The 12,384-nt window shown below is 45.9% G+C and overlaps 1 protein-coding gene across 2 annotated transcripts in view; it reads right to left on the bottom strand.

The window, feature by feature from the left end:
• The window catches only part of DNAH8 (dynein axonemal heavy chain 8), a gene marked incomplete at its 3' end in the record, with an annotated part of 214,111 nt that overhangs the window by 39,228 nt on the left and 162,499 nt on the right, over positions 1-12,384 (bottom strand). For both annotated transcript variants that reach the window (XM_080938138.1, XM_080938139.1), the window contains exons 80-82: positions 11,252-11,404; positions 10,362-10,517; positions 227-343 (exon numbers count right to left, since the gene is read on the bottom strand). In XM_080938138.1, the coding sequence (XP_080794264.1) occupies positions 227-343; positions 10,362-10,517; positions 11,252-11,404 (426 nt within the window). The remainder of the gene's footprint in view (positions 1-226; positions 344-10,361; positions 10,518-11,251; positions 11,405-12,384) is intronic.

Below are 12,384 nucleotides of genomic sequence, written 5' to 3'. Positions count from 1 at the left end.
TATTTTGCAGCACAGAGTTTCATACTGACAGACAGACGCCTTTGGTAGAGGGGAGCAAATTGTGAGTGTGTTGGTTAGGGGAGGGGAGAGTAAGTATGGCCGCTAGTTAGATTACCTGTCCCTCAGAAAAAGGGTCCCAGGGAGACCTCAGCTAGCTCCCTCCAGGCCATGTGCTGTAACAAAAAAAAAATAACACAAGCAAATAAAACCCCACAATCCCACTCACCTTTTTAATATCACACTCATCGAGGTGGTTCTGAATGAACTGAACGCTGGCCGAGAAGTCAGCAGAATTGAACTCATAGGGAATATTCCATCCCAAGGGTCCGAATTTCCGTCGCTCCTTAAAAACAGCACAGAAAGCCAGGGTGAACTGGGTGGAGCTGGAGAGTCATACTCGGTTGGTGACTTAGGGCATGATAGGCAAGTACTGTATCACCAAACTGCATCCACTGCCAATTCCTCTGTTACTGTTAGTGCAATAATGTTTAATAAAAATAAAAGCTTCAGTAATTGAGGTAAGCCGACACTGAGTGCAAAGGACAATATGGGGTCAGTGGGTCAGTGGGTCACTGGGTGAAGGTGGTTGTCACAAGCCTGATGACCTGAGTTCCTTTCTACTGCAGCTTTTATATTCTGTGGATATGTCTGTAAACATGCACATGCACTCAAACAATAAAAATACTTAAAAATTAAAAAAAAAATCAAAGGACAATGTGTAGTTGGGCAAGGCGGTGCAGGCCAGTAATCCCTGTACTTGGGAAGCTACAACAGGGGGATTGTGACTTCAGAGTAAAGAGCTACACAGCAGGATCCTGCCTCAGAACAAAACCAAATGCAAACAGCATGCACATTTTGAGACCCATTAACCATTAAATGGTATTTAATGACGGCAGCTAATGGTTTACAAACAAATTTGCAAATATTTGTCAAGTTGGAGTTAATATTTTTAAAGTCTAGTAGGCTGTCATGGTGCCTATAACCCTCGTTGGAAATTAGAGCCAGGAAGATCAGAAATTCAAAGTTGTTCTCAGCTGCACAGTGAGTTTAAGGGCAGCCTGGGCTACCTGAGATCCGTCACAAACAAAGCTTGTCTGGGTCTCCATTGACAACTCCTGGGGAAAGTGCAGGAGATTCTTAATGAATGCCTGTTGGATTTGTCATTCCTCTGAGTCAGCCTCCGGGGAGTTTGGTAAGTCACGTGTAAAGGTTTACATCTTCCAAGCTGAAGAACTTGAGCCCTCACGAACTTGACTCCCTGCTAGGTTCACTCTGTAATTTTTCCATCTCGGGCTTGGAAAACTAAGACTTCCTATTGTGCACATGACACATCTGTCTTCAAAACTCTCACGCCGCCTGCGCATAGCTGTCACTGCCAAACTGAGCAAGACCCGGAAGTCACCCATAAAAACCGTGGCTGTTCCCAGCTGATCAATTGCCTGTGAATAATCAGACTGGACTCCATTCAAAGGATGAAGTGGCTTTGATACTCTGGGAACGGTTGTGTTTCTCTCTGTACCTGTGTCCATGCAGATGTGGGCACATGTGTGGAGCCAAAGGATGATCTCAGGTACTGTCCTTCAGGCTAGGTATTTCCTTGACCCAGAGATCACCAATTAGACTGGCTGACCAGAAAGCCCTGGGGATCATCTTGTCACTGCCTCCCCAGTGTTGGGACCATAAGCATACGCCCCCATATCTAGGGTTTTAATGTGGCTCCTAGAAATCAAACTCAGATCTTTGAACTTGCAAAGTAGGTGCTTTACTATCTCCATTCCCAGAGCCATGGAGACCATTTTGAAGGCATTTAAATGGCAGCCCTAATGTCTCCAAGCCCTGGGAACCCAGAAAGTCATACAGATGACTCCAGTGTCTATACCAGTAAACGGTCTCTGCATGGGCACATGTGAAATTCTAAGGAGGGTCCTCTATGTCCTCTGGAGCCCCGATCCTAGGGTCTAGATTCAAGATTTACATGAACAGCAACTCTGCCTCTCTGAATACATACTATTCTCTCTCTCCCCTGCCTTCTCCAACACATAAGTGAGCAGGCACACACACATATGCATACACACACATACACACAGGTGCACATGCATACCCACACTGAAGCCTTGGTAAGCCGTTTCTTCTTATCGCTGCCGTTCTGAACCTCACCTCCTCCACAGTGACACCTTTTAAAGAAACCTATTAACTAGGATAAAAATCACGGACAAGTCCTAGGAGAAAGTCTATGAAAGCAAGGTGGTTTTAATCACTGAATTTCAAGGTATGCTTTTAAAATATTAACGAAACCATTAGCTTTAATTTAGATCCAGGTGTTCCAACCCCAGGGAGATATGGCAAAGGGCAGAAAACAAAGAGTGAAGTTTAAAGCCCGCTCAGAAATGTGAAGGTTCTTCCAGTTCTTCTTCATCTGAATGTTAATGTGACTCTTGTCCCCATTGCTTAACTAATTGACTAAAGAGGCCGAGCCCAAGAAAAAGAGTTTCCACTGAGCAAAAAGGAACCGTCCGCAAAACGGACAGCCTGCAGTATGGGAGAAAGCGTCTGCCAGCTCTACTTAAGACAGAGGGTTAGAATAAATATTAGAATAAATAAAGAATTGCAAAAAACTAAACGCCAAAAAAAAAAAAAAAAAAAAAAAAATCCTGCCAGTTAACAAATGGACTGTTAAAGTAAACAGATCTCAAAAGAAGAACCACAAATGGCTAATAAATATTTTAGAAGTGTTCAACACCCCTAGCGATACAAATTAGCCAGTGTGATACAAATTAAAATGACTCTGAGATTCATTCCATCAACGCCCCCTTCTCCCCCACCCCCAAGGTCGGAGTGGCAATCATCAAGAACCGTCAAGAAAATAAACAGCGAAAGCGAGTGAGGGTGTGGGGAAAGAGTTTGTGCTTGCTGCCAGTGCCTGTGCAAACCGACGAAGCCATTGTGGAAACCAATTACAGATAGAACTGCCATCCGGCCCAGCCATAGCAGCAGCACCCAAAGGGCTTTATCCTACCACAGAGATATTTCCCTATCCGTGTTTATTGCAGCTCTCCTCAGAACAGCTGGTAAATGGAGCCAACAAAGATGTCCATCAGCAGACGGGTGGACAGTGGAAAATGCTGCGCACACAGAACGGAAGAGGAGGGGTAGGGAGATGGGGAAGAAGTAAGTAGGGAGACTGTCTTAGTTCAGGCGTTACTGCTGTGAACAGACACCATGACCCTGACAACTCTTATGCAGGACAACATTTCATTGGGGCTGGCTCACAGGTTCAGAGATTCAGTCCATTATCACCAAGGCAGGAACATGGCAGCATCCAGGCAGGCATGGTGCAGGAGCTGAGAGTTCTATGTCTTCATCTGAAGGCTGGTGGAAGACTGAGTTCCAGGCAGCTAGGGGAGGGTCTTAAGGCCCACGCCCATAGTGACACACCTACTCCAACAAGGCCACACCTTCTAATAGTGCCAGTCCCTGGGCCAAGTAAATACAAACCATTACGGAGACTCGATCCAAAATTTGTTTATAGAGTGCCATGCCAAAGCCCAATACTTTGTTTGCTAATTAGAAAGACTAAAAAAAGAAAAGAAAAAAAAAGAAAAAAAACCAGACCAGACGGTTCTAGGAACGTGGACTGAGTTAAAAACTTCCTCTTGCAACTTGTGCTAGGGAGATGTGCACACGTGAGAGTTTCAGAATGCCATCTTCCATCTTGTCAACAGAGAATGTGACAGGGAACGGAGGGTATGGTGTTGAGAGAGGGCAGGCTGCTGTCCTTAATCCTGTATGCTCCTCCCAATGGCTTCCAGACTCCACACACATGTTCCCTTCCAGTCCTTCTCTTGTCTGACACTATGACCAAAAGCAACCCAGGGGAGGAAAGGGTTAATTTGCCTTGCAGATTATAATGCACCATTAAGGAGGGCCACAGCAGGAACCTGGGGTAGGAACCTAGAGGCAGAAACCTTAGAGAGACCATGGAGGGCCACTCCTTACTGGCTTGCTTCCAGGCTCACTCTCCGCAAACTTTCTTATACAACCCAGGCCCACCTGCCTAAGGATGGTTCCGCCCCTAATGGAACCTATATAACCATCCATCGAGAGAAATGCCCCATGGGAGCACCCAAAGGCCAATTTGATGGGGACAATTCTTCTATTGGGGTTTCCTCTTCCTAGGCGTGTCAAGTTGATAGCAAAACTAACCAAGATAGTTGGTTTGCTTACTTTCTTGCCTCCTGTCGAAATATTTGGTCCTTTAACCAGATTTGGAAGCTTGGCAGTGAAGGACAGGTCCTCCATAAAAGGTCTTCCATGAAGGAACCCCTCACCCAACCTCAGTGAGGTCAAGTCCAAGGCTGACTAAGGGTTTGGAATTATGAGTAGATCTGAGAGGCACTGAGGTGAGCCTCTTCTAGGTGACTCCAGCAGCTCGGGTGGGGAGGAGCCTTTCAGATATCCACATGGAAACAGTCACCATGGCTTCCTCAACCATGTCATCATCACATGGCAGAGTGTAAGTCGATTAGTGAAATGGAGCTATTACCCGTTTTTTTTTTTTTTTTTTTGCAGGGGAAAAAATCAGAATCTACAGTGAGTTTTACCTAAGCATTTGACTTAATTTTTGAAATTTAGCGTCCAATTGGACGGGGTGTTGAATGAGGCGTAATTCTTTCTTTGCAATGACTGGAGATACTCCATCTGGCTCCATGGAAACACTTCCATTTAAAGGCACAGAACGACGGCAACCCAGCCGCTCCTTAGAACAGAGCTTCGGAAATTGCCCCGGTGCTGAAAGCTGCCTCGGCTCCTGTCACTTCGGGTCCGCTGAGTTGGTTCACCGCAGGCAAAGGCAGAAGAGTTCATCTTGGGGGGGGAGCATATATTTTTTAAAGGAGACAAAATCTCGGTGGATGCTTTTTTCCCTCCTGTTCACACAAAGTCATTTCAAGTCCTTGTGCCCATCTGATGAACATGTATCCGCCCACCCGCTGATCCCTCTAAATGACAATAAAGGAAAAGGAGAATTGGGCCCGGAGTCAACTCAGTGGATGGACAAGACTCTCTGGGCTTAATCAATGCCTGAGAGCCACACGGTGGGAAGAGGGAACTGGCTGTTCTTGGGCCACCCGTGAGCCATGCCACATGCCCCACCCACAAATAAAGAAAAAGTGTAATCTAAAAGCCTCAGAAAAGAAGAAAAGGGGAAGAAGAAATTTAAACCAAAATTTAAAAATAAAATGAAAAGACCAAACAGTCATGATTCATAGCATTCATGAATAAAAATGATAAATAAAATAAAAATAATAAATAAATAAAAATAAAACAGGGCCTGGGAACCCACTTGGAATCCTAGGCATAGGAGATGTTGAGGCTATTTAGAATACTGGATCTCTTCTGTCCAAGTCATATTTTGGAAGCCCTGGGATAAACTCTTGTTAGTGCCATAGAGAAACATTAGAGAACATAGAATACATGTATTCTCAAGAAGTTCACCATCTACTCAAGAAAATAAGGCACAGAAACAGGAGAAGGACAATGTGACAGGAAATGTAATCAGCTGCTGAAACTTACCAGGATGACAAGTCAGGAAAAACCACCACCACAACAACAAAAACCTAGACACCCGACCCAAGGTTTCTGGTTCACAGGGAGAGAATGAGGCTGTTCTGTGAAAACAGGCGAGAGGCCTTTGGGTTTGGTGAAAACTCAGAGACACAAAGTCTGTAGAGAGGACAGTAGGCAGAAGGCCCCGCTGTAGTAGAGGGTATGAAGTGGAAACGTAAGGGCTTTTTGGAGAGTCAGTTGTGTTGGATGGTGTTTTGCTGGGGCAAACACGGGAAGGCGTGTTCTCCTGAAGTAGACACAGGCTAAGGCAGTCTTGTGAAGGAGCGTTTGGTCGAAGCAGACACGGAAGAGAGGAAGCTAAAGCAAACACGTGAGAGGACACATAAAGAAAGATCCTTCGCTAAAGACACGCATGTATTGGTCCACCTTGCATTATGTAGTTGAGCTGCATTTGTGGGGACTCCATAGACAGAAGCACACCGAAAAGCTGGTGTGTCGCAGTTTATTGCTGTTCCTGCTGACTCGGGCTCATTGACAAAGTGATGTCAGCTGAGACAGACTCTTGTACTGAGGCAAGACCTGTGCTGAGGCAAGACATGTGGAGGACAGGTGATGTTTGGAGGGTATCAATAAATAGACAGAGCTAGGCTTGCTGGTACATCTGTGTGATGCTTGTGGGTCTTGTATCTTCGTTGATTTTTCACTTCTCAAAGAGAGGTACAGCTGAGAACTCCTGGTGTTCCTGGTGTTCCCTCCTACTGACTTGAGTTGAGGCTGAGGCCTGGCTGTGTCTGCTACGTAGTGCCAATGCTGCTGATTTGTGTTTGCTATCCCGACTCTACCAAACTGGACTGCCGGTGTATCCATGAGGTGTTTGAGAGTGGATGGAGCTGCCGCTGCTGACCTGTGAACTGAACTCCCGATTTCCAGACAACACAGGCAGGAGTTGCTCCAAAGAACCTTTCTAAACAGGTCCACTTCTGTATCCTTCCTTTCCCACTACCTCTGGTGAGTGGTGGGCTGCCAGGGAGGCTAAAGTGTTTTAAGAACCATCATTAAAAATAATTACTGGGTTTCAGGGTTGAGACTTTGAGGAAAACATGTTGACCAAAATCTCAAAGGGTAGAGATTAAGGGGGCTTGCTGCATACCCCCAGAATGATACAGCATCCAAGTACAGAAAACAGTGAGGCCACAGAGCACCTCCTCTTTGCTAAGCAAATGGAGTCCAGGTTTCTGAGAATGAAAGGTTCCCTCAGGGATCCAAGGAGGCTCCAGTGGGAGTAGCTTCTGCTACAGAGACAGAAACTTCTGTAGCCACACGCCACAACCTATCCTACCTGGCTAGTAAGTTCCTAAAGAGATGTAGGAGGGCTGGGAAGTGTGTGGGGTGAGCACCGCCACTTCAGAGTTGCCCTGTGTCTGGATGAAAGCTCCTGAGGCAATGGCTGAAGCATCCTCCCTCCTTGGAGGAAGCCTGACCACTATCAGAACAAAACCATGCACTCGGCACTCTCCTACCCCAGAGTGCGGCCCCTCCCTAACACCCATGTCTACCTATTGGTGCTTTTCCCAGGAAAGGGAAGCTGATCCTTCAGATCTATACAGCAGGTGTGAGGACCAGGTCACACGTCATGCCCTTGAGTGGGCCGAGTGGAGGTGTTATGACAAATTGTGATTCAGAGAAGAAAAGTGGAGAGAAGGCAGAGGCCTAGGGAACTCAACCCCAGCCTCACTGGGTGGACCACAGTTAGGGACCCCTCTGCTCTGCAACTTGTAGTCACAGGTCACTTGTTAACCTCTGCAAAAATAGTCTGCATGCATCTTGTTTGTAAAAGTGTGTGTGTGTGTGTGTGTGTGTGTGTGTGTGTGTGTGTGTGTGTGTGTGTGTTGCGATGTATGTTTTGACTTGGAGATATATCCCCAGATCCCATGAAGTAAAATAAAGACTTGGTCCCACTGTTAGGCACAGTTGGGGGGCAGCGCAGCCTCTCAAGAGATGGAGCCTAGTGAGAGATGATCCCATGGATGGGCTGCATCTGGTTGGGGTATTGAGTTCACCGCCTCTTCCTCTATTCTGTGCCGTGAGATGCTGCCTTGCCACTGACTGAAAGGAATAGAGCTGAAAGGGGCCATGGAAAACTTAAGTCTCCAAAATTGTGAACCAACCCTCTTTCCTTCAGAAGCTGACTGTCTTCAGAGGTGGAGATCTGACTTAATACAAGATGTTCATGGGGATCCCAATCAAGTAACAAATCAGCTGTTCAGCTCTTGGACCCAATAATCAATCAATCAGTCAATCAATGTCTGTCTGATTGTCTAATTGTCTGTCTGTCTCTGTTCCTCCCCTTCCCCCCCCCCAGCATTTTTTAAGTCAGGGTCTCTCTTGGGGTCAATCCCACCTCTGGATTGGCTGGCCAGGGAGCTCAGAGTCTTCCCCTCCCTTACCCTCCACTCTCGCCCCTCCCACATCACTGGGCCCCGGTTGCAGGCACATGTGGCCTTGCCCTGATTTTCCACATAAGTTCTCCAGGCTCAAATTCTGGTCTTCATGCCTGGGTGGCAGGCACTTTACAGACTAAATTCTCAATTAAAAACAAAACAAAACAAAACAAAACAAAGCAAACAAACAAAAAACCCAATCACTATACTTTCTGTCTGTCTGTCTGTCTGTGCTGTAGCGTGAGTTTTGAGGGTAGGGCTCAGAGAACAGCTTTCAGGAACCCTCCCCTCCCAGCATGTGTTCCGAGGATGGAACTGTGGTAGTCAGGCACAGTAGCAAGTGCCCTCGCCCACATTTGTTTTAACCTAAGCACACCATCCTATTTACCACAAGCACAGTTTGGCTCCTGACTGGACCATGGGCTTTTAGCCTGTCCACTCGCCATTCAGATAACGTCCACTGAAAACACACATTGGCACACTACCGTATGGAAAAATCCTTCCCCACAGCACCTCTCCAGGGTAAGCCGAATGGAAGAGTTGAGTCACTGTGACTGGGAACAGCCAGAAAATACTGTTATCTGCGAACAGGGGAATCAAACAACAGGGTCACAGCAGTGTTGGAGTAGCACATGATAAGGGGAACAGTCCTCAGATAAGAGTGTGTGAAACTGGTCTCTGGGATGCTATAATTTACAGTCCAAAGGCCACAGAGGAACTTAGTAAAACCAACAACAACAGCAACAGCAACAACAGCAACTCACAAAGCAATCAAGCCAAGGTGCACTCTCCCAGAGCCAAGACACAGCGAAACACCCACAGTCCTCTCCTAAAAGAAAGCCCTCTTTCTTTAAAAGAAAAAAAAAAAAAGTCTACAGGTAAGTTTCTTAGTAGCTATAAAGTAGCTAAATCACAACATAAGCAATTGTTAATGAAAATAAGCAATTGGTAATAATTAACATAAGAAATTAATATGTGAAAGCAGGGAACTGTGGTTACCCCTTCCCCACATCGACTACTAAGAACCAGGGACTAAACTGTCCATTAGACCCATCCATCCCAGACTTACAGTGTACAACACAGACTCTCTAAGATCCAACTTTCCCACTCTCTATAGGTGTATATGCATGTGCATGTGCGTGCCTTCATGTATGTGTACACATATGAATGTATGTGTGCACGTGAATGTGTGTATATATGTGTGCATATGCAAATGTGTATGTACCAGCATGCTCACATGCTTGTGCATGTGTGTATGTTTGTACGTGTGCATGTCTATGTGAATATGTGTATATGTATGTATGTGTTTGTGTATACACATGAAAGCCAGAAGACATCCTTTGGGGGTTAATACTCAGGCCCTGTCTCCCCCCTTTTATCTTAAAGAGAGGAGTCTCTACCTAGCCTGGAACGCACCAAATAGGCCAAGCTGGCTGGTCAGCAAATGCCAAGGATCTGCCTGACTCTGCCTCCCCAACACTGAGGTTCCAAGTATGGGCCTCCATGTCCAGCTTCCTAAGCATAGGTTCTGGGGTTTGAACTTGGGCCCCAAGCTTGCATGCTAAGCTCCGTACTTACTGAGCCATGCCTCCAGGGCAATTGCCTACTTTTGAAGTTGGTGGCAGCCCTACTTTGAAAACCCTACCTTAGTGGTTGTTCGTATCTTAGAGGGTGTGGATAAAATTCTTGGCTAACCCAGGCACTCTCAAGATCAAATTTCACACTTGATAATCTGTTCACTGTACTAATATTTACTGTGTTTAGTGTTACAGTTTGGATAGGAGAACTGCCCCTTCCCTATCCCTACCCCTGCTCATGTGTTTGATAGCTGAGTCTCCAGTTGGCAATGGCATTTTTGGAAGTGGTGAAAACTTTGGGGCTGCTTTGCTGGAAGCTGGCGCCTGAGACTATAGAATCTGAGAGGTTTCTGGTCTGGGGCAACATTTTTTTGATTTGTTTCCTGGCCACCATAGGGTGATTAACCTGTCACATGCTCCTGTGTCTGCCTTGTCTCGATGCCAAGTGATAGCACCATCTGCGACCGGGAGCTAAAATAAACACCTCTCCCTTAAACTATCTCAGGGCTTCTCATAGCAAGGAAAAATGGCTAGGGTTCTGTGAGTAGCCTCACAGTGCTGTGACCATGGGGCATGAATCAGCAATGGCGTAAGCAAGGTCTCTGTACCCCTAAAGCTCACAAATAAACAGTGGGGCTACAGGTGGAACCTGTAACAAACACATACTAAGCCTGTAGAGGTGAAATGCCAGGAAGCCCTCTTCCCAGGAGCTCTCTCCAACAGTGGCTGCACCAACTCATCAGCACCCCCTAGCAGTGAACGCCACCTCCCAGGTTACCTGCACAGTGGAGTGCAGAAAGGCCACCGTGTAGAGCATGGGCTTCCACATGGGTAAGTTACTGATGTCCAGAAGGTCTTGGTTGATCCCAGCGAATGTCCTTTTCAGGCCTGCCCGGACACCTTGGGGTGGCTCGTTTGTGAACTTGAGAGAAGACTGTTGTGAGAAGCAAGCATCTGTGTTAGTGTTATAAAGTACTTTTGTAAAGAATGCAACTGAAATGGTGTCATGAGCGTTAGAGAGACAGCTCAGCTGTTAAGAACACTGGCTGTTCTCGAGGAGGACACAGGTTCAGTTCCCGGCACCTACGTGGCAGCTCATGACTGTTTATAACTGCAATCCCAAGGGATCTAGTGCCCTCTGCTGGCCTCTGGGGACCCTGCATGCAGGTGGTACATACACCTAGATGCAGATAAAACAACCAATACACGTAAAATTAAGTAACTAATAAAAAGAAATCATGGTATATTAGATAAGAACATGGCACAAAGCATGTGGGCTAGAACTGGACAGAGTAAAAGCCAAATGCATTGATCAGAGCACAAACCCAAAAAATCAATATGGCCTTAGAATTCACTTGTAGAAATACTATATATGCCCGATGATTAAAATCGAGATTTATACACTCCGCTGCATTCCCTCATTAAGAATTTTATTGCATCCATTTATTATTTGGAAGGCCTAGTATACGCCATGGCACACCCGTGGAGGTCAGCAGATAACACACAGCAGCTGTTGTCTCCTTCTACAATATGAGATCTGAAGCTTAAACTCAGGTTGTTGGGCTCAGTGGCAAGCACTTTCACCCAAGGGACCTTCCTCTCTTCCCATCCTCCCTTTAACACTGTCAGCCACGAGTCACGTGACTTGGGTAACTCTCAGTGACAGACCTGGAGTAATGTAATTGGAAATCGGTCGTGGGGCTCCGTGGTTATCCACACTCTGAAGGAGTCCTCAGTGGCTTCTGTGACCATCAGCGTCTCTAGTAACTCCTCCATGAACTCTAGACCAAGGTGACAATTCTGCAGTAATACCCAACCGCCCTGTATCCAAAAATAAACAAATAAATAAAAGGAGAGTCATAGTTACTCCTTATATCTTGTGATTATTTTACCAACACAAAAGGCATTGTTTCAAAAGTAAGTTTGCTTAAAGCATGGCTGTTTTATTTTGAACCTATATTTACACACACAGTATGTGTGTGTGTGTGTGTGTGTGTGTGTGTGTGTGTGTGTGTGTGTGTGAAGAGTCATCTGTTCCTGGCCCAATCCAGTGACTTTGCAGCATTCTGGCAGCCCTGGCTCCTCAGAGATTAGAAATAAAATCTTGAGTGTGGGCACCATCTAATGGTGAGGTTGGAAACTTGTATAGACTTCCCTAAGGTACATCAGAACCCACTCAAACCAAGGAAGACAGCTTGAGAGCCGTCCATAAAAGTGCTTGTCACCTTCTGAAAGTCAGAGGGAATGCGTGTGACGGCTTTTGCTAGCCAAGTTCTAAATCATATTGCTTGTCATTGTTTTTCCCAGGGACTCCTTCATTCGACCCGGTCTACATGCTTAAGTAAAAGTACTTTTTAGCCAGAAGTCAGAGGACTGTTCACTCATTTATTGAGTCAGTACCTTGTTATCATTTGGGCTAGCCTTGAACTCGCTGTGTAGCTTAGGCTAGTTTTGAACTCACAAGCCTCTTTCTCCTGACCTCCACGTGCTAAAATTGTAGGTGCACATCACCGTGCCCAGTAAGTCAACATTTTAATGTTTTGATGTAAGGATAGCAGACTAGGTAAATACATCTACAGACTGTTTAGTGCAGTAAATACATGGTAAGGTATTTAAATCGGGCCTTCAACTGGAAGGAACAAAAATCAGAGTTTGGCTAGCTTAAACGGCAAAGGGGGTGCACTGAGCCCTGTATCATAGGTTATGTAGGAGAAGTTGGGAGCAGCATCATGGATCCAGTGTTTTCTGGTCCCATGCCCAGCATCCAGGAACATCAGATGTGTCTAAAATTTCCAAAGAAG

The sequence above is a fragment of the Micromys minutus genome, assembly GCF_963924665.1.
Source record: "Micromys minutus genome assembly, chromosome: 25".
In the NCBI taxonomy this organism is placed as follows: domain Eukaryota; kingdom Metazoa; phylum Chordata; class Mammalia; order Rodentia; family Muridae; genus Micromys; species Micromys minutus.
Note: the sequence above shows the minus strand (reverse complement) of the source record. Positions and strands in the feature narration are given on the sequence as shown.